This window comes from Petaurus breviceps, unplaced genomic scaffold (assembly GCF_028583685.1).
Source record: "Petaurus breviceps papuanus isolate PSGF00001 unplaced genomic scaffold, PetGlider_PUasm1.0 181, whole genome shotgun sequence".
Classification (NCBI taxonomy): Eukaryota; Metazoa; Chordata; class Mammalia; order Diprotodontia; family Petauridae; genus Petaurus; species Petaurus breviceps.
This window is the reverse complement of record NW_027185784.1, coordinates 12,306,384-12,329,475: the sequence shown is the minus strand read 5'-3', so window position 1 is coordinate 12,329,475 and position 23,092 is coordinate 12,306,384. Positions and strand designations below refer to the sequence as shown.

General features: G+C 40.6%; 1 protein-coding gene across 1 annotated transcript in view; it reads right to left on the bottom strand.

Annotated features, from left to right (window-relative positions):
- Positions 1-23,092, bottom strand: part of STRIP2 (striatin interacting protein 2) — an 82,005-nt gene that overhangs the window by 12,878 nt on the left and 46,035 nt on the right. The window contains exon 18 of the mRNA XM_069087202.1: positions 17,244-17,310. Within this exon, the coding sequence (XP_068943303.1) occupies positions 17,244-17,310 (67 nt within the window). The remainder of the gene's footprint in view (positions 1-17,243; positions 17,311-23,092) is intronic.

Sequence of the window (23,092 nt, the reverse complement as noted above, 5' to 3'; positions counted from 1 at the left end):
TAATAATAAATTTAGTGGAGTTTTTAATTTTTTGTTTGTTTTTTTTTGGAGGGGGGAAGGCAAGGCAATTGGGGTTAAGTGACTTGCCAGAGGTCACACAGCTAGTGTTAAGTGTCTGAGGTCGGATTTGAACTCAGGTCCTCCTGACTCCAGGGCTGGTGCTCTATTCATTGTGCCACCTAGCCGCCCCCATAAATTTTGTTTTAACAGATATGTATTAAATACATGTGGAAGCCTACTATGTGGAAGCAATATGATAGATGGTCAGAATACAAAGATGAAATAATAATATTCATTATTAATAAATTTGTTGTTAATAATGAACAACAAAAGTCATGCTTCTATGCCTCTTTAGGGTTTACAAAGCCCTTTCCTCACAATCCCATGAAGTTGGTTGGACAAATATTGTTATGCCCACTTTACAGCAGGGAAAAATGAGGCACAGAGACATTAAGCAATTTGCCCAAGGTCACATAGCTCGATGCATGGAAAAACTGAGACTCACATTCAGGTCTTTTGATTTTGAACCCAGTACATCTCCCACAGTAGCTGAAATGCAGTAGACCAGGACTTAGAAGTGTTGGTGTCTGGATTCAGTTCTATCACACACTAGCTGGACCTCAAGGGGGTTGGGTGACATGACCTCTAAGGCCCCTTTCCAGCTCTAATGTTCTGTAATCTATAATTTATTCCATCCTTCTCCAGCTAGTCTAACAATGAAACTTAGAAAGAAGGAAGGCTGGCTCTGCTCATAGCCTGGCCTCAGGGGACCTCCCCATGATGATCTTATCAGGCACAAACTATTCCATGCTTCCTTCCCAAAATGTTTCCCCTGGAGACTGACTACAGATTAACCTTCTTTGTCTTGCTTCACAGGAAACTGCCTAGGACTCAAAATAATAGAAGCCTGTGAATAGCCTTTTCTGGAGAGCTGAGACTCAAAGGTGTTTTGTCTTCTCTGCTGGCCATAGTAGGACTTCTATAAAAGATCCCAGCAGGCATTTCTCTTGTACAGGCCAAAGACCTGTTTTCTCCCATGTCCCCCTTAATTCCTCATGAATTTGCTCAGACTTGCTAAAATATCAAATTGTTGTTTTTTCCCCCTTCCTCTTTAATGTAAGTACCTTATCTCCTTTTGTCTGGCTGTCTTTCAGTAGAAGAGTCAGAGTACTAATGAATAATATATGTTTAGGTGAGTGAGTCTCTGCAGGGACATATTCTATGTGTATCACATGACCTAGAGAAATATCAGCTCTGAAATGTCAACATGATAATCGTGGGTCAAATTGGAGCTCAGGGAGCAGGACCCAGCCCAGTATAACTGGCCGCTTCATTCCTCTTTCCAGAGCCATGCATAAAAAGATACACACTCCTTTTCAGAGAAAATTTCTTCTAAGAATTTTCCTAAGAGTCAAAGATTTAGAGATTTCCAAATGGTTTAGAGGTAGTTTAAATCAGAGACATCAAAATTGTGGCCTGAGGGCCCTAAGCCTGGCAAAACTCCCAATTAAAATCTCACTGGGATATGTTTAACAAAATAGAACAAAGATAATGATAATTTATGGTTTTCTAAGTCAATAGGCAGCCAGCAGGGATCTGCTCCTGAATTTGACACCAACCTGATGACTATAAAGACTTTTAGAAATTCTTTACCAAAAAAAATACTTTAAGTTATTTTAAATATGCCCTGGCTTCTAAAGATTAAATGCATTGATCATTGCCTCCTTCCTTTCCAAGGCCATCTCTGAGGCATGAATTATCCAAACCTCCTTACACTTGTCCCTGCTGCTGTAAGAGAACCATATTGAGCTCATATAAGCCTGTATAAGCCTGTGGTTGGATTTACAACAATTATCTTGCAAACTGACCTAGATGACCAATAGGGGCCCACTAAACATTTCCAACTGGATGTCCCAGAGGCATTTCAAACTCAACATGTCCAAAACAAAATTCATCAGATTTCCCCCCATACACAACTTCTCTTCCTTATTTCCCTGTTTCTATCCAGGACACAACCTCATTTCAGACATTCAGACTCCCAACGTGGGAGTGAACTTTGACTTTGTCCTCTCCCTTCCCTTTCCCCACCCCCTCCAGTCAGTTGCTAAGTATTATCAAATTCTCTTTTCAAATCATCAACAGCTAATGTTTATATAAATACTATGTGCCAGGCACTGTGCTACATGCTTTATAATTGTTATCTCATTTAACTCTCACAATAACCCTGTGAGGTAGGTACTATTATTATCCCCATTTTACAGATGGGGGAACTGAAGGAAACAGAAGGTTAAGTGACTTGCCCAGGGTCACACAACTAGCAATCTTCTGAGGTCAAATTCGAACTCAGGTCTTCTTGAGTACAAGCTCAGCACTCTATTCACTGCACCACTCTTGTATCTGGCCCATTCTGTTCACACAACACTGCGTTAGTTCAGGCCCTCATTGCTTCTTGCTTGGACAATTACAAAAACTCCCTAACTGGTTTTTCTGCTTCTAGTCTTTCCCCTTTATTCCTCGCTTAATGTTTTTTAACTTCTAACCAAACTGGTTTCTCTGCTTCTAGTCTTCCCCTTTTATTCCTTGCTTTGTGTTTTTTAACTTCTAACCAAACTGGTCTACTGGCTAATAATCCCTGTATACAAGCATTCTTTTCCCACTTCCACATCTTTGCCCATGCCATCCCCTAGGCTGGAATACAGTCCCTCCTCACATCCATGTCTTGACTAGCTTCCTTCCAAGCTCACTTCAAGTGCCATCTCTAACATCAGGCTTTTCCTGACCCCCAGCAGTCCACTAGCTGCTGGTCCTCCTACTGCCTGCCCACAAATCACCTTGTCTACGCTTGGTATAAATTTTGCATTTGCTTGTAAGTGCATGTATGGTTTCCCTTAATATGATTACGCTCCTTGAAGGCAGGGTTTTGGGTCTTCGTAGCCCCAGGACATGTTTAACAAATACTTAGAGATTGACATACTGGTTAAGGGAAGAAGCTGGCATTTGTTTTGGCCAGACAGAATCAGAATGGTTGGTACTACATGTGCACAGAATTCTAGAACTAGAAAGGCCTTATGATGGATAAATATTTATTTAGTATTGTTATTTATTATTTTAATAATATATTATTAATATTATATATTATATAATTATATATCATAATTATAAATTATATATAATTAATATAAATATATTGATAAAATATATTTAAAAGTTCATTAAATATGTCGCTAAGATTCCTTAGCCAAAATGAACAAATGAATTTGCATAACTTACCTTATTATTTAGATGAAAAAAACTATGTGTGTTAATTACTAGCCTTACACCGTTGTTATTGCTGTTCAGTCGTTTTAGTCATGTCTGACTCTTCATGACCCTTTTGGGGGGTTCTCTTGGCAAGGATATACTGCAGTGGTTTGCCATTTTCTTCTCTGGCTCATTTTCAGAGGAGGAAACTGAGACAAACAAGGTTAAGTGACTTGCCCAGGGTCACACAACTAGGAAGGGTCTGAGGTAAGATTTGAACTCAGGAAGAAGAGTCTTGTTGATTCCAAGGATGGCACTCTATCCACTGTGCCACCTAGTTGCCCAGTCTTAGGAGGGAGAACTAAAGTCTAAAGATCTCAGACCTTCTTATTCCCCACTCTCTTTTTCCAATTACAGTCTCCATAGGGTTGGGTCCTTCAGCTTCCTGCTGCCACTTTCCTCCTCCCTTGGCTCCAGTATCTCACTTATCCTTTCAAGGTCAAAGTCTCGAGAAGTTGGGGGCCATCTAATGTATTTCATCACCTTTTCTCTGTTCTTCAAAACTCGAGGGTCACTCCTGGGCCTTCTTCCCTCTGACCATACTTCTCCCTGAAGCTAATCCCTGTCTCCAGACTCTTACTTCCCTTCCTTCCCATCTCCCTCCAGGATCTTGTCCATCAATGGTTCCCTTTCCCTCTTCCTTTTCATGTGCTTGCAGACAACTCCATGTATCCCCCAAACTAGGAAGCTTTCTACTTCACGCAGTTACTCTCTCATCTCTCCCCCCTACTTCTTGAAAGAGTTATCTAAATCTTCCTCACTACCTACTATTTCTTTAAATCAGGGGGTGCTTTAAGGGGGCCCATGAACTTGGATAGGGAAAAAAAATTACACCCTTATTTTCACTAAACTCTAACTGAAATTTAACATTTCTTCCAATTATGTAAAATCGTCATTCTGAGGCTTCAGATTACCAAAAGTCTCCCCTGCAGCCCAGCCCTACTCCATCCTCTAATCATCCACTAAAGTGATTTTCCTAAGGCTCAGATGCAATCATTTTACCCACCCCCCCACCCTCCCCTTAATAGACTCCAGTGGCTTCCTGTTGCCTCCAGGACCAAATACAAAATAATTTGTTTGGCATTCAAAGCCTTTCATAACTTAGTCCCCTCCTACTTTCCTATTTTCCACCATCTTACTCCCCAATACATACTCTTTGATCTAGTGACACTGGCCTCCTGGCTGTTTCATGAACAAAACATGCCATCTCTTAGCTCGGGGCATTGTCTCTGGCTGTCCCCCATGCTTGAGACACTCTCCTTCCTCTTCTCTTACTACTGACCTGGCCTCCTGACATCCCAACTAAAATCCCACCTTCTACAGGAAGACTTCTCCAACTCCTCCTAATTCCAGTCTCTTTCTTCTCTTATTTCCTATCCATCCTCTACATGGCCTGCTTTGTATATTTGTCTCCTCCATTAGATTGTAAGCTGTTTGAGGTCATGGACTGTCTTTTGCCTCCTTTTGTATCTCTAGCACTTAGCACACAGCCTGGAACAAATTAGGCTTAATAAATGTTTACTGATTGATTGAACCCCTAGCTTTAAATCTCTGCATTCTGGCTTTAGTCCACACCCCTTGTACTGAAACTGTTCCCTAAATCACCAGTGCCCTTGTCATGACCCCATCTAGTAGCATTTCTTAGTCTCTATCATCGTCAGCCTCTGTAAAATGGAACCCAAGTGACTATACCCATCAGATGTATTCTCTTCATTTGGATTCAGAAATACTACATTCTCCTACCACTCACCTGAATATTTCCTATCTGCTAATAGGTCTCGCCATCTCCACTCTCATAGTCCAATGCATAGATTGGGTCATGACACCACACTTCTACACTCAGATCTTTCCTAATCCCATAGTGCTTACCAAATAAATATCTGCTTGGCATTTAAGACCCTCCATCATCTGGTACCACCCTACCTTTTCAGCTTTATTTCATATTACCTTCTTCTATACATTCTACAGCAAAAATAGACTATTTTCTTTCCCCCAAGAGACAATCTCTTCTTTCTTCTCTCTCTGCCTTTGCATATACCTATGTCTGCCCTGCCTGATGAATTCCTAGCCACCTCTTCCATTCTTTTACCTACTCTGTCACCAGTAACTTTCTTCCTTGGATCATAGCTAACAATTTGTTCTGCATTATTCTAACATGTTTCTCTTATAATATTGTGTTCTTTCTCTTCTCCCCTATTAGACTATAAGCTCCATGAGGGCAGGAACTATATTTTGTCTAAATGTTGTACATGCCCCAGGACCTGGCATGATGATTCATATGCTTGTTTCTGAAATGAATGCATGGATAAATAGATGTAACAGTTAATCTGATATATTTGTTCTATTAATGGGTTAAGCTACATAGGAACTTCTTAGGGTTGTTCCTAGGGTTCACACAGGCATGATAACAAAAGTTTTCTGAAGTTAATATATTCAAGAGAATACAAGTTCTTTGGGGCAAGGACCATTTTGTTTTTCTCTTTGAATCTCTAGGCTTGAGAGATAATTTGGTGTAGCAGATGGAGTCAATATTGGTATGAGGAAAATAGGGAAGTGCTTGGGTATAGTGGAAAGAATCTGGAGACAGAGAAACAGTGTTTAAATCTTATCTCTGACACGTATTGCCTGGGTGATCTTGGATAAGTCATTTGACCAAGGCAGTTAGAAAGCTGGTGAGTAAAGCCATACGGTGTAATTGACTTTACGGGAACAAATATAGAGCTTATTTGATTACAGTTTCAGAACAGAAAAGCATGGAAAAGAGGGCTACTGGTAAGAAGATGGCCAGAGAGTAGGAAGGTAAAGTATAACTGAAGTATAGATACAAGAGGAAACTGTCTCTGGGTTTGGAAATGAGTTCAGTCTGTTTCCATTAAATTTTAAGAAAGATTGTTCCTGTTTTGAGCCTTGTAAACCTGTGTGCTTATAAGAAGAGCTGGTTACTATAATATGGAGAATGTCAAGTACTAATGTTCTCAGATCATCTATGTGGAGGCAACAAGCAAGAGAAGTAAGAAGTCAGGGGCAGCTGGATGGCACAGTGGATAGAGCACCAGCCATGGAATCAGGAGAAGCTGAGTTCAAATCGAGCCTCAGACATTTGACATTTACTGTGTGACCCTGGGCTAGTCACTGAACCCTAATTGCCTCGCCCCCCCACACCCCCCCCCAAAAAGGAGAAGTCACCAGAATATAACCAGGTCCTTCTTGTTAAGAGAGTATGACACAAGAAAGAAGTTCCTTATTCTAAAGATGGGATTCTTCTATCTGTGCAAAATCCAAACAGCTCTAGGTCTGATCAGTTGGGAGCTGACTCTTTCAGAAAAATATATGCTACATATTAAATCTAATCAATTTCAAATCTTCCAAGCAGATTTAGTAAAACCTTCCATCAATTGCTTCTCATAACATCAGATATCCTGCATTGCTTGTTAAGCAGATATTGATATAACTTATCTTAAATCTATAGGATGTTACATCTGGAAGGATTCTTAGAGATTATCAAGTCTAAGCTTTAATTGAGAGTTAGGAAATTCAGGGCCCCCAAAATGAAAGAACTTGACCAAAGTGAAATGGCTGGTTAGTGGTTAGAGCAGATGATCTCCAAGACTACTTCTACCTCTAACATGTTATGTTATCCTTCTTCTACCTCCACTTCATTACTCCCTTTACTTTCTTTGAACTATCACTAAAGGTAAGAATAGGGTCTTTGTGAGTTTAAAAAAAGAAAGTTGTGATAAAACAGGAGCTATCCATGACTCATATTACATTTAAAAATTGAGAATTAGGGAAAACTGACTTGCAGTGAAGCTAGCTTTCTGATAAATTCTAAGTTGATTCAAACTTTGTTGCTGTCATTGTTTAGTCATTCTTCAGCTGGCTCTCTGTGATCCCATTTGGGGTTTTCTTGGCAAAGATATTGCAGTGGTTTGCCATTTCTTTTCCAGCTCATTTTACAGATGAGTAACTGAAGCAAACAGGGTTATGTGATTTGGCCAGGGTCAAACAACTAGTAATTGTCTGTGGCAAGATTTGAACTTAGGTCTTCCTGACTCCAGGCCTGGCATTCTATCTACTACGCCACCTAGCTGCCTTGATTAAAACCTACATAACAGCTAAAATCAACATGCCATTTATTGACCCTGGCCCAGTAACAGAGCGGGGGAAACTAGAATTATAAAGACTCAAATTCAAATCTAGCTTCAGACATTTACTGGTTTTACCCAGGGCACGTCACTTAACTTCTGTCTGAGTCACTTCCCTCAACTGTAACATAGGGATTTACCATCCAGGATTGTTGTGAAAATTGAATTTTTGTAAAATACTTAGCCCGTGGCCTGGCAAATAGCAGGTATTTAATAAATGCTCATTTCTTTCATTCCTTGTCATATTTTTGTTTTTCATCCTAAGGCCAGTTGTTAACTGTTGTTATTTTAAACCATTCTCTTTGATATTCTCATAGTCCCAGGAGGGCAGCAGCCATCAAACAAATTTTTAAAAATCTACTATTTTGAGAAACTAAGCATCATCACAAATAACCCAATAATTTGCTTTCATGACAGGTCACCAGTAAGTAGATGAGCTTCAACTTCGTGACTTCTATTATTGTTCAGTTCCTAGCAATGGGAAATAGAAAACTGTAGTCACCAACTCCGACCACCAGGTGGCACTGCTGCTTCACAGGAAGATGAAATCCTCCTGGCTCTGGCTCAAGGCCAAGTTCTAGCATCAACCTCATGGATGGGTCTTGTTTGTTTAGTCACCCTCAGTTACCCTCAAGGCCTTAGAAAGTACAATCTCCCCTATGAAGTTTATTCTAATTTGTCTCACAGAGAGCTATATCAATGGAGATCTGAAAGAACTATATTTGGTCTAAACTTACCAATTGGTCTACATTACAAAAGCTTGTCTGTAAGTCAGTGTATACGGTGCTTAGGAGAACTAGTAAGTACTTCTGGTGTGAGGATTACTGAGCCCTCTTCAGGGCTGCTCAGCCACTTGGGGTGTCCACCTGTGGCTCCAAGAAGCTCAGCACGAGCAGCAGCCCCGCCCCAGTGAACCATCTCAGTAGATGGGCTACACTAGGCTGAGGGCAACAGACTGACCTCATGCCTGTCAGTGAGTTGGGCGGGGGGATGTCTACCCCAAGCAAATGAAGATTTTCCCTGGTGGAATGGGAGGATGAGAACAATTTGATCCCATGGCCAAGAAGGTAGTTGAAGTGGGTGTTGTGGAGTACCTAGAGCTTGGTCAGGTATCAAAGATGCCAAGGTTATCCACGGCATTCTGGGACATGGCTGGTCCTCTAAACTTCTATCCTGCTACTGGATTTCAATGACTTAGAAAAAGAGAGCAAGGCTGACAACTTTGCACAACTCCGCTTCACTTAAAGCCGATTCAGGACCAAGTCAAATGAAGGACAAACAACAAGTCAGTCATCTCAGACTCAGGACACATATTTCCATAGGAATAACGTTAGGAACAGTGGTTAGGTTCCTAGGCTAGCCCACACATGCTTATTTAAGCTAAAGTGTCTATGAAGAGCTGTCTTAATAATGTCATCTCAAATGTTCCTCATACACCATGTGTAACACTGTTTCTATAGCAAAACTCATTTGGACTCAAGGAATATGAGTCCTCCCTACTACAGGGGTAGGGTGTTATCGGGATGATAAGCTATTACAGAACTATGGCAAAATAGGGTGGGAGGGAGAAGACAGAATCTGGTGATGCTCCATGGTAGTTGTAAGTTATTATTTCTATGCTCTATATTTATTTACATTAAGAGAAGGTTTCTCTCTGAACTAATTAAAACTTTTTTTTTTTGGCATGTGGTAACTAGAGCAGACTCTAACACATTACCAATTAAGAGCTGTACACAGAGTAGGAAGACAAGGGTGAGAATTAGTTGGGAAAAGAACCAACCAACAAGTGTTCACTGAGGATCTGTTAGGAGCTGACATTGTGCTAGCTGTTGGGAGTACAAAGAAAATGCAAGTCTTGCCCTCATGGAGCTTTTATTCCTATTGGAGAGAAGAAGATATGGATAGATTATGATCTTCAACCCTGAGTGAAGAGCCCACAGATCTAAGTACCTCTCTGCATTTTATGTATATATATATATGTATATACATATCACCTTTCTATATGAAAGCAACTACTGGGGAGGAGGTAAGGGGCCCTTTCTATCAGAAAGGTACTGCTGCAAAATAAAGTCGAAAGAGCAGGGGCCAAGTGGTCAGGACATCTAGGTACAAGTCCAGCTCTGCTGATAAGCTTTGTGACCTCACACACAGAAGTTATTTAACTGCTCTGGGTTTCCTGTTTGTTAAGTGAGGGGAAATTAAAAGAACAAATGGATTATTTTTGTTTTGTTTGTAGGGGCAGCTAGGTGGTGCGCTGGACAGAACAGCAGGCCTGTAGTCAGGAAGACTCATTTTCCTGAGTTCACATCTGGCTTCAAAAACTTACTAGCTGTGTGACCCTGGGAAAGTCACTTAACCCTCTGTGCCTTGGTTTTCTCATATATATATAAAATGAGCTGGAGAAGGAAATAGTAAACCACTCCGGTATCTCTGCCACAAAAACCTCAAAGGGGGACACAGAGTCAGACATGACAAACAACTGAACAACAACAAATTGTGTTGTTTTTACCTCTACTAGAAAAAATAGAAGTCAGAGATAGGAGAGAATCACTCTTTCAAATCGAGAGGACAATGATGATAGCTGCTGGATAGAAGATTTAAAAATTTTAAAAATTTAACTTTTATTTTGCTCCTGTTTTCTCTGCTAAACAAAATGATCCTTGGACTAGAAAGGACAATAAAAATGGCCAGTAGGGAGTTAGTACCCCAGGTAAGCGGGGAGATAGTAAGTTAAGCTAAATTTTACTTGTTGCCCTTGAATTCAAATGTTTAGGCCCAGAGGTCTACCTTCTAAGGACTGGTCCAGGGTGGGGAACCTGCAGCCTCAAGACCACATGTGGCTCTCTAGGGCCTCAAGTGCAGCCCTTTGACTGAATTCAAACTTCACAGAGCAAATCCCCCTAATAAAGGGATCTGTTCTGTAAAACTTGGACTTGACTCCGTCAAAAGGCCACATCCAAGGACCTAGAGGGTCACATGTGGCCCTGAGACCAGAGCTTCCCCACCACTGGTATAACTGCTGAACCTTTGTCAATGATCTAAAAAAACTAAAAAATTAAGAGAGGTAGCACAGGCCTGGAAGAGGGGAAAATAATCCACTTTTTCAAAAAGGAAAGTGAATAGGCAGGAAAGGAATAGTCTACAAATAATAGGTCTTGGAGCTTGACTTTGATTCTGGCAAAATTCTACATTCTGTGCTTTCCTCTGTGATACTAAACATTGTTTTAAATCAATGCTTTTGCCACCACAGGTCAGCTGTGAGAGACTGAGGAGAGCCAGAGTGGTACCACAATATTGGAACAGGGCAAAAGATGGACCTATTTTCTAAAAGGGGGAAAGAATAAAACCAGAAACCAGTGACTGATCTCCAGTCTTGGCAAAATTCTAGAGCAGAAGTGGGGAACTCCATAAAATTTGGATGGATGCAGTCAAAAGGTTGCACTTAAGGACCTAGAAAGCCACATGTGGCCTGAGGGCTACAGGTTCCCCACCCCTGTTCTAGAGTATATTATTAAAGGGACAGTTAGTGAAGACGTAGAAAAGGAAGTAGTAGTCATGAAAAACCATGATTGATTCATGAAAAATAAGTCATAAAAATCCAGTGTTATTTCCTTTTTAAAAGGGTCAGACTGGTTGATCAAGAGAATGCTGTAGGTACAATTGATCTAAATTTTAGCAAAGTATCTGACAAAGTGATTCATGCTATTTTTTTTTTTTTGCCTTTTTGGAGGGGTGAAGGCAGGGCAATTGGGGTTAAGTGACTTGTCCGAAGTCACACGGTTAGTGTTACGTGTCTAAGGCTGGATTTGAACTCAGGTCCTTCTGACTCCAAGGTCAGTGCTCTATTCACTGCACCACCTAACTGCCCCTCTTTCATGCTATTCTTGTGGAAGATGTGTAAAAAATGTGGACAAAAAGAGAATACAGTTAAATGAATTCTAACTCGGTTTCATCTCTGATAAAATAAGTCATTAATGAAATGACATTCATTTAGAAAGGTAAAAGAAAGTAAAGGGGCCTAGTGGTTCTGGGCTGTTTAACCTATTTGCCAATTACTTGAGTGAAGACAGCGATCATTCATGGATGACACAGAGCTGGGAGGGCTAACTGGGATATTGGATAACAGTGTTGAGACAGAGCTTAGAGCTGAATCAGTGTTAAGGACCTGTGATTTCATTGGTATAGAAGCTTCTATCATTTACGAGAACAGAGACCACAAACTCAATCTGGTCTAGAGAACAGAGATCGCAAACGCAATCTAGTCTAGAACTTGGAAGATAAGTTTTAGAGTTTTGGGGTTTTTTTGAGGGCAATTGGGATTAAGTAACTTGCCCAAGGTTACATGGCTAGTTTTTTTTTTTTTTTTGTGGGTGTTATGTCTGAGGCCGGAACTGAACTCGGGTCCTCCTGACTCTGGGGCCAGCACTTTACTCACTGTGCCACCTAGCTGCCCCGATAAGTTTTAGAGTTGTTGCCTAGGGCCCAGGGAAGTTAAATAACTTCCCCATGGTTACACAGTAAGGATTTGAACTCAGGTCTTCCTGACTCCAGGTCCAGCACTATCTACACACCACACTGCCTAAGAAGAATCTAAGAAAAAAAGATGTCAAATATTACACTTGGGTCTGGAATTAACTAAAAAGTAGAAGATGGAGAAGATGTGGCTAGTCATCAATTCATTTAAGAAAGACCTGGGAGTAAAGGCGGTGTGTAAACTCAGATTCAACAGTGGGAGGGAGCTAGAAGCTGGGAAAGCTAACACAATCTTAGGGTGCCTTCAGAGAAGACTAGAACTAGGGCAAAGACAGTTATGCTGGACTCTGCCCTAATCTGAGCACAGCTGCAGTATTGTGTTCCATTCAGAGTGCCCCCTTTTAGGAGGGACGTTGAGATGCTGGAAAATGTCCAGAGAAGGATGAAGAGGACAGCAGAGACTTTGCCTTTTTAGGGGGGATGGAAGAGGCTTCTTCAAGTATCTGAAGTGTTGTCATGTTAAAAGAAGGATTAGATAATTTCTGTTTTTTATGGATAAGGAGTAATGGGTGGTAGTGGCAAATAGGAAAATCCAGGCTTGATTTGTGCAGGGGAGGGGGAGGGGGAATTTTGGTAGCAAATAGAATTATTCAAAAGGGGAAATGGGCTGGGAGACAGTGTGTACTCCCCTCTGGAGGTCTCTCAGGCAATGGACAGAGGACAAAGTGTTGGGTGTGCTGAAGAGATTATATTCAGATACAGGTTGGATTAGATAGCCAATTCTGTGATGTCTACAATCCTTCCAGATTTAACATTCTATGAATATATGAAATCTCATTAGTGATGGCACTTTTTGAAATTTGCATAGGAAAAGGCAACTGTCTAGGTTATTCAAAGGCCTGCCCTGCCCAGGTACACTGAATTGGAGAACAAGGGGAAGTTGTGCTCATGGAAATTGAGGTAGATCCTTGCGACTCAGCATCCCATTTCTGGGTTATGGGACCTCAGAGGTCATCTGGGCTGTCTCCCCTCCCCTCCATTTAGCAGATGAGGAAGCTGGGGGTGGCTAGGTGGCACAGTGAGTAAGAGCACCAGCCCTGGAGTTGGGAGGACCCGGGATCAGATACTTAACACCCACACAAAAAAACTGGCCATGTAAGCTTGTGCAAGTTACTTAACTCCAATTGCTTTAAAAAAAAAAAAAAGAAACAGATGAGGAAGCTAATGTCCAGGGGATGTTCAGTGATTTGCCCAAGGCCACCACACAGGTAACAACACTGGTGGGATTTGAACACAGATCCTCCAAATCCAGAGTCAGGGCTCTTTTCCTTATGCTCTAGATGCAGATTCTTTGTAAGGTGTCTCCTATTGCCTTCCTATTCCTAATGCCTATTTTTTTCAACCTATCTTCTTAGGCTTACTGCAAATTATTCCCCCTCATTAGCACTACTGTTCTTCCCAAATGGCCCTTTTACTGTTTCCCAAATTCAGTACTTCATCTCCAGCCTACATGCCTTTACATAAACTGTTCCCTATGCCTAGAATACATGCCCTCCTTATCTCTCCATTTTGGAATCCCCAGCTCCCTTCAAAACTTAGCTCGTGTGTCATCTCCCATGGGAAACCTGCCCTGCCCTTAATTATTAATGCTCACACACTTAATGTCCTTCCCCTCCCCTCAGCAGAATTAAATTATTTGGTATGTATTTTGAATGTCTCGCATTTACTTCCCATTGTACACGTTGTTTCTGCCCAGTAGAATATAAGACCCTTGAGTGTAGGGGTCAATTCATGTTTGTCTTTGTATCTCTGGTAACAAGAGTTCCCCTGTGCTATGTTCCCTCCACCCACACCACCACAGAATATGTAGGCACATAATAGGTGCTTAATACACATTTGCTGAACTGAATTACCTGTTTAAATTTGAGTTTCCCTCACACCCCAGGCAGAACATAAGCTCCTTAAGGGTAAGGGTTGCATTATTCTGTCTTTGTATTCCTAGTATCTAGATGCACATATTAGACTGAATTGAAGTCAGGGGCTGCCTATACTGGGAATCCAAGTTCCTTTGTATGAATAATAATTTTCCAGGGCATTTCCTCAATAACTTTGGCTAATATTTCTTCAGGAGGTTTAGAGCAAAATGTTTTCTATAGAGCACACATCATTTACACTAAACATTAGAAGGAAAAAAGGCTTACGCATGTCCTCCAGGAAGACCATATAATAACAGCTTAATAGGACAGAGCCAGGAAAAGTTATCTGCTGTTCAGCCAAAATGTTGACACAAATTCAGTTCCATGATTCATCCTTACACAGGCTTCTCTTTGGTATTTATTCATTCTGCTGAATTAAGTGCAGAGATCTGTCACTAGGGGGCTAATCACCAAGTAACACATTTTTTGGCTCATTAGACCATCTCCTAAGGTATAAGGGATGATGGTCTTGATTGGCAGAAGTACCCACCAGTTCTAGATATACCAAATCTCAAACAATTGTATTATAAAGCAGTAATTATCAAAAGAATCTGGTACTGGCTAAGAAATAGAGCAGTGGATCAGTGGAACAGATAAGGACAAATTACATTATAGTAAATGACCATAGTAATCTAGTATGTGATAAATTCAAAGATCCAAGCTTTTGGAACAAAAACCCATTATCTGACAAAAAAAAAAAACTGCTGGGAAAACTGGAAAACAATTTGGCAGAAACTTGGCATAGACCAACATCTCACACCGTATGCTAAGATAAGGTCAAAATGGGTACACAAAAGGGTGATACCATAAGCAAATTTAAGATATCATGGAATAGTTTATCTATCAGATTTATGGATAAGGGAAGAATTTAGGACCAAAGAAGACATAGAGTGTATTACAAAATGTAAAACAGATAATTTTGATTATATAACATTAAAGTTTTTGCAAAAACAAAACCAATGCAACCAAAATTATAAGGAAAGCAGAAAACCGAGAAAAAATTTTTGCAAAAAGGATTATTTCTCAAATATATAGAGTCAAACTTATAAAAATATAAGTCATTTTCCAATTGATAAATGGTAAAAGAATATGAATAGGCAGTTATAAGACAAAGAAATCTAAGCTATCTGTAGTCATATGAAAATATGCTCTAAATCACTATTGATCAGAGAAATGCAAATTAAAAGAACTCTAAGGTATCACCTCACACCTATCAGAGTGGATACTATGACAAAAAAGAGAAACGGATGTTGGGGGGAATGTGGGGAAATTGAGACACTAATGCACCGTTGGTAAAGTTCTAAACTGATCCAATCTTTCTAGAGAGTAATTTGGAGCTATACTCAAAGGGCTATAAAACTGTATGTCCTTCGATCCAGCAATGCCAATGCTAGGTTTATATCCCAAAGACATCCCAAAAAAGGGAAACATTTATTTGTACAAAAATATTTATAGCATCTCTTTTCATAGTGGCTAAGAACTGGAAATCACAGCAATGCCCATCAGTAGAGGAATAGCTAAACAAGCCATGGTATATGATTATAATAGAATATTATTGCATTACAAGAAATGGCAAGCAGGATGATTTCAAAAAAACCTGGAAAGACTTACATGAACTGATGTATAGTGAAGTGAACAGAACCAGGATAATGTACATAGTAACAGCAATATTGTTTAATGAAGGACTGTGAATGACTTAGCTATGCTCCAAAACAATCCCAAAGGACTAATGATGAAGCATACTATCTGCCTCCAGAGAAAGAACTGATATTAACTGAATACAGACTGAAGAATGCTTTTTTTCACTTTCTTTCTTTCTTTCATTTTTTTCTTTTATTTGAGTCTTCTTGTACTAAATGACTAATACAGAAATGTTTTAAGTAATTGCACATGTATAACCTATATATGTTTGCTTACCATCTAAGGGAAGGGGGAATGGAGGGAAGTATAGAATTTGGAACTCAAAACTTTAAGTAAAAATGTTTTTAAAAATTTTTATTTTTGGAGGGGAAAGCAGGGCATTTAGGGTTAAGTGACCTGCCCAAGGTCACACGGCTAGTTTTTATGTTAAATGTCTGAGGCCGGATTTGAACTCAGGTCCTCCTGACTCCAGGACCAGTGCTCTATTCACTGCACCACCTAGCTGTGCCTCTAAAATTTTTTTTTTTAAAAAGAAGCACCCACCAGCGATGAAGCCACAGATCTTTGGAAGTAATCAAAAAGTATAATAATAATGATGATGATGATGACAAATACTGTGTTCTTGTAACTGACATGTTTATATAGTACCTTCATATTCATTTCTACATATACATACATATAGCCCTCCATATGTATTTATTCCTTACAGACCCTGGAGAGGAGGGAGGAGAATATACCAAAGGTATTATCATTTCCACTTTTATAGATGGAAAAACTGGCATAGAGAGGGTAGGTGATTTGGCCAAAGGCACACAACTAGTAAATGGTAGGGCTGGATGCAATACAGGGGGAATTTCGATCCTGGCCTAGTGATTCCACCTAAAGCTTTCTCCATTGCACCATAATAACTTTCTATGTATTGATTGTACAGTATTTATTCATTGATCCTTTTCCTCTCTCATATATTTCTCAATCAAATGATACATTCAACTCTCTAATGCTTCCCCCCCACCCATTCACCAAAATCAGCTTCTCTGCCTCATTGGCTATTTTTGTTCTCTGAGAGAGCATGGCATTAGACTTGTAGTCAGAAAAGACTTGGGCTTCAGAAACTTACTAGCTGTGTGATCCTGGCTAAGTCTCTTCATCTTGCACATTGGTTTTCTCATCTGTAAAATGGGGGTGGATAATAATCACACATAGGGGCAGCTAGATGGTGCAGTAGAGCACTGGGCTTGGAATCAGGAAGACATCTTCATGAGTTCAAATCTGGCCTCAGACACTTACACACTCACTGTGTGACCCTGGGAAAGCCACTTAACCCTGTGGCCTCCGTTCCTCATCATAAAATGAGCTAGAGAAGGAACTGGCAAAACCGCTCCAGTATCTTTGCCAAGAAAACCAACCCCAAATTGGGTCCAGCTCATTGAGAGTTGGATACAAGTGAAATGATGAAGAACGATAAAATAATTATACCTACATTGCAGAATTGTTGTGGGGAAACAAAGGAAATTAAATATGTCGAGTATTTTGGCAAATCTTGAAGCACTGTATAAATATTGGCTCAATGTTCTGTTCTCTAAGCTTTTTCCAGCATACCTGTACCTTTAAAACTGAGCGGTCACTGAGACATAGAAGGAATGAGGAGCAAATGCCACCTTCTCCAAATACATCTGTTTCGAGGTTTACAAAATCCCCTTTTTCTTACCAGGCTTTCAGCAGTAAGGTCTGGCAAATCGTGGATGGTACAAGAGGGATAATCCAGGACCGAGATACTAGAAAGAGAAGAGATAAAGGGGTCCAGCATTAAAGAAGCAGACCAGTACAAGAGTCACAAAGTCACAAAGACACTTCTCCCACCATGATCCCATTGCCTTCTGTATATCCCATCGTACAGGCAGAGGCCAGAAGCAGGTCATGGCCATCTGCCCCCTCCTGTGGGACCCAAAAAGGCAACATTCAGGACTAGTCTTTCCTGAGCAGGACTAGAAACTACTGATGCATGATAGGTTTGGTTATTTCCAAGTTGTATAGACAGACTCAGAGATACTCCCCAAGCCAAATAATCCAATCCAATAAGTATTTATTGAGGACCTAATACATGCAAAGCACTGAAGATACAGAGAGAATGAAACACAGTTTTTGCTCTCAAGGAGGTTACATTTTATTGGGAGGACACGACTTCTAAACAGATATGCATATACCTGATAATGTGAAGGAGGAGAGAATGTGAAGCAATGAAGGGGGCCAGGAAAGGTTTCCCACACGAGATGATGGTACATGAGCCTAGCTGGGAAGCGAGGGATCCTAAGAGGTGGAGGGGAGAATGGAATTCATTCCAGGCACAGGAGACAGCATGTACAAAGACATGGAGGTGGGAGATGGTGCCACATTTGGAGAACAGCAAGTAGTTTAGCTGGAACATAAACTTTGTGAAGGAGAGTAATATGCAGAAAGGCTGGAAAGGCAGGCTGTGGGCCAGACTGCTAGCACATCCCAGTGTGGAAGGCTGAGGAGGATAAATGCTCTCCTGGGCCTCTTACAGCATCTCCTTCCAAAGTCTGCAGCATCTGAGTGTGACTCCGAGGAAGCCAAGCCAAAACACTCTTTCTGTGCCATCTCTGAAGCAAAAGCTTTGAGTGGGGACAAGGGGATAAAGGAGGGATTGGCTCCTTATAACCAGGGCCAATCTGGCAGTTCAAGTAGAGTAAAGGGATATGTCCCCCAAACAGATGGAAGACTGAGTTGGTGGAGGCCCATAGGGGAGAACACGGTACAGCATGCATGAGTCAGAAACTGAAATAGCTGATGGCTGAAGACGCAGGACATGTGGCTGTACTCAGCCACAGATCTGAAGGGTTTGCATCTGAGCAGCTCTAAGGGTCGCCTTAAATTTGCCTGGGCTTCAGCTTCTTCATGTGTACAATGGCTTTAAATGACCTGACTGCAAGAGGACTGACCAGAATCTGAGAAGCTGGGTTCAAATTCTCACTTCGCTACAGCTGTGAATACAGAACAGCAGCTTCTCTGAAATTAGTCTCAGAGAGTCTTAGAGAATTAGTTGTCTAGAATCCTGACTGGTTAAGTGACTTTGCCAGGGTCACACAGTTAGTATGTGTCAGAGATGGGACTCAAAACCCAGATCTTTCTGCTTCCAAGACAAGCTCTCTATCTACTATGGCATGCTGCCTCTCCTGAGATCTACCTTGTGTGGATAAGATGATACAGGAGTGAAATGCGTGGTTTTTGACTGGGTGTGGTCCTATGGCAGCCACACCCTCTTCCCATCCCTTCCTGTGGGCCATTTCTCAAGTCTACAGGCTTTCCCCAAAGGCACCAGTTTCTAGGTACCTACACTGAAAACTCAGCAAAAAGGCAGCAGTGAGGGGTGGCCATCTCACTATCGTCAAACAGTGTGCAAACACAGCTACACTGATATGGCCTAAAATCAAAGGAACCAAGAGAATGAACGTAATTTGAGGCAGCAATATTATAGCATCTAAATCTAGCCGGGGTGGGGATCCTGCAGCCTCAAGACCACATGCGGCCCTCCAGGTCCTCAAGTGTGGCCCTTTGACAGAGTCCAAGTTTTACAGAGCCAATCCTTTTATTAAAGGATTAATTTTTAATTTTTACTAAATTTAAATTACATTTTTATTAAAGGATTAATAAAAGGATTGGTCCTGTAAAACTTGGACTCAGTTGGAGGGCTGTGCTTGAGGACCTAGAGGGCTACACGTGGTCTCGAGGCTGCAGGTTCCCCACCCCTCATCTAGAAGAAGGGAAGTGAGAGTCCTGGATAGGTCACACCTAATGTGTAATACTATAACTCGTTCTAGGTTCTCCCACACTTTGAGAGAAACAAATGGGAGTACATCCAGAAGAGACTGACCACTGTGGTAAAGGGACTCAAAACCATTTGGGGAAGGATCTAAGGATATTGGATTGCAGATTTAAAGACTTAAGAAGGACGTGATAAACATTTCAAATATTCTAAGACATCTGTGATGTGGAAGAGAAGTTATTTTTATTTGGTCTGATATTGTAGAACTAGAACTAAGAGTAGAAATTATTGGGAGGCAGATTTGGACACCACATAAAAAGAAACTTCCCAGCAACTGGGTCCCATCACAAATGAAATGGGTTGCCCTTGTAGAAGATAATTCAAAGGCAGAAGGGACAGTAGAGGGCACCTAGTGCAGTACCTGAATGAAAATCTTTTCTAAAATGTCTTCCATTAAGTGATCATCAGACTTTTGTTTAATGACTTCCCAAGGCAGCTCATTCCACTTTTTTGTTCTTTTTTGGGGGGGGAGTAGGGAGGAAGCCAAGGCAATTGGGGTTAAGTGACTTACCCAAGGTCACACAGCTAGTAAGTATCAAGTGTCTGAGGCTAGATTTGAACTCAGGTCCTCCTGACTCCAGGGCTGGTGCTCTATTCACTGCACCACTTAGCTGTCCCTCCACTTTTTTTTTTTTTTTGCTTTTTGGAAGGGCATTTGGGGTTAAGTGACTTGCCCAAGGTCACACGGCTAGTAAGCGTTAAGTGTCTGAGGCCGGATTTGAACTCAGGTCCTCCTGACTCCAGGGCCGGTGCTCTATTCACTGCGCCACCTAGCCGCCCCTGCCCCTCCACTTTTTGATATATATACTTGTTAGGCAATTTTTCTCTATAGCAAGCAGAAATTTGCTTTCTGCATCCTCTACCCATTAGTCCTATCAATTTGCCTTCTGAGGCATTTGATACCTTCCAGCATTTGAAGGCAACTATCATATCTTTTCCTGAGTTCAAATCTGGCCTCAGATACTCACTAGCTATGTGACCTTGGGCAAGTCACTTAATCCTGCTTGCCACAGTTTCCTCATCTGTAAAATGAACTGAAGAAGGAAATGGCAAATCAGTCTAGCATCTTCACCAAGAAAACCCCAAATGGGGTCACAAAGAGTCAGACACAACTGAAACAACTCAACTACAACTACAGTCATATCTCCCGAGCCTTCTCTTTTCCAAGCTAAACATCTCTAGGTCCTTTAATCAATCTTCCCATGGTGTGGTGTCAAGGCCCTCTGCCATCCTGTTCAGCTTCCTTGGGATACTCACCAGCCTATTAATGTCCTTTCTAAAATGAATGTTTAAAAAATTCCGGAAGTGGCATGATTAGAAAAGTTCTACGCTTAAAAGCCACGTGTCTCTGTTTGGGATGATGGAGACTTGCTCCCTACAGAATAAAAATTGTAGGGAAGAGGGAGTGTTCAAAAAATGGATCTGTCCTAAAGAATAATCTTGAAAGCCTTATTCAAAATATATGCGTCTGCCTCTTTGGATGTGATCTAGCAAGGAAGGCTTGCCACAGGCCAAAAGGAGCTCAAGGGGCTATTTCCAGGCAGAATCTGAGGTCCCAAAGGAGCTGTCCTTAACATTTAAGTGCCCAAGAAGTTATGGCAAATTTGGGGATGCCAAATAGTACCACTCTTGGTACTTGTAAGGCTTCTAAGAATTCCCTGTTGCTAAAGGTCTTTCTAACTTTCAAAAAATCCATTGCAGATAAAACCTTTCTAGATTGGAGACAGCAGACATCTCACCTTAGAGGTTTTAGATTTCTTAAAATGTCACAGCACAATAAGAAATGACAAGCAGGATACTTTCAGGAAAAACTGGGAAGACTTACATGAACTGAAAAAAACTGAAATGAGTAGAACCAGGAGAACATTTCACAAAGTATCAGCAATATACATACATACATATATATATATATATATAATATTATACAAAATTATCGACTGTGAATGACTTAAATTATTCTCAGTAATACAATTATCCAAGACAATTCTGAAGGATTTATGATGAAAAATGCTATCCACCTACAGAGAAAGAATTGATAGTCTGAATGCAAATTGAAGCATACTTTTTAAACTTTCTTAAATATTCTTGGGATTGAGTTTTGGTTTTGTGTTTTGGTTTTTTTTGGTCTGCATTTTCTTTTGCAATTTAATATGGAAATGTTTTACGTGAGAGAACATGTATAATCTATATCAAATTGCTAGACTTGTCACGGAGTGGGAAGGGAAGGAAAGTAAGGAGAGAATTTAGAACTCAAAATTTTTAAAAACGAATATTAAACATTTTTTTTTCATGTAATTGAGAAAAAAAAAAGAAAAAGAACTCTGATCAAAGCAATTACAAATAGCACAAACCCACAAACAATTTCCCTTTCCTGTGGAATGACCTAACTGAACCACCTGAATTTGTGATCCATTCCAAATCAGAGAAAGAGAGAATAAACATATGCCAGTAAGTTGTCAGTGAGGTCACAAGCAGACTCAATGGGACAAAGTTACCTCCTCTGAGAGTCCTCCCAGATGAACCCACACCTCAATAATAATCATCATGATAACATCAGCTGACAAAGAGCTTTAGGGTTTTTATAGCTTAAAACACTTTGCAACATTTTCTATATCTTACCTCATTTGTATCAAAAATACAACCCCAATGTCCTAAAACTGGATGACATTACAGAAATATTACAGAGGTTCGGAGGACATCTAAAGGGGGAAAGGCCAAAAATTTCCAAAAGGAGATTTTGAAACACTGATCTAATTGAGTTCGTTTGGACATAGGCAGGGTGTCTTGGAAAAGCAGGGGCTACAACAGAGGAGTCCTAGGGTCTGAGCTCCTCAGACTAGTCTCTTCCTTGGAAAGGTAAATACCCTTATTTAAAAGGCAATTCAATTCACTTAACCAAATAATTAAGTGCTTCCTATGGTTCAATGCATTCTGCTGGTGCCACTTACTAGTGAGAGATGTGGGGTAGGGTTAGTCTCCCTTGGGCCAAGAAAGGTTTAAGTCCTAAAAATGAACCAGGATCCAACCTACCCAGCCCTTCTCCACGTCTCTCCTCATTCACAGACCTCCAGGATCCATTGCTCCATAACTGCCCTCTCCATTTAGTATTCCAAATTCCTGTTTATTTCTCCAGCTCCCCTCTCCCCAGACTGACCCGTCCAATGCCCCATTCTTTGCCTTAATCTCAGCAAGCTGATTCATTTAGAAAGTTGTCTATATTCCTGTCCTCTTCTTTCCTATTCATAAAAGTTTAATATACTACTTCTTACAGGGGGTACTTGTGTTAACTTCTGTTTTAATACTACTGCTTTACATAAAGTATTTTACTGCTTACAAAGCACTTTCCTATCCATTATCTCATTTAATCCTCCCAATACCCCTGGTACAGTAGGTGAGAGGCCCATACTATCTTCATCTTATAGTGAGATCAGAGAGGTAGACAACATGATCCTATGATCTAAAGCAATGGTTCTTAAAGTGTGGTCTGGGAACCCTTGAGGTCCCTAAAAACCTTTCCAGGATCTGAGAAGTCAAAATTATTTTCACAAAAATACTAAGATATTTTAATTTCTAATATAGTATAACCCACATAAAAACTCTTCTGAGGGGTCCTCAGTTTTTAAGAATGTAAAGGGGTCCTGACATCAAAAAGTTTGAGAATCACTGGTCTGGTGAAAAGTTGTTCCTTCATTCTTTTTTTTTTTTTTTTTTTT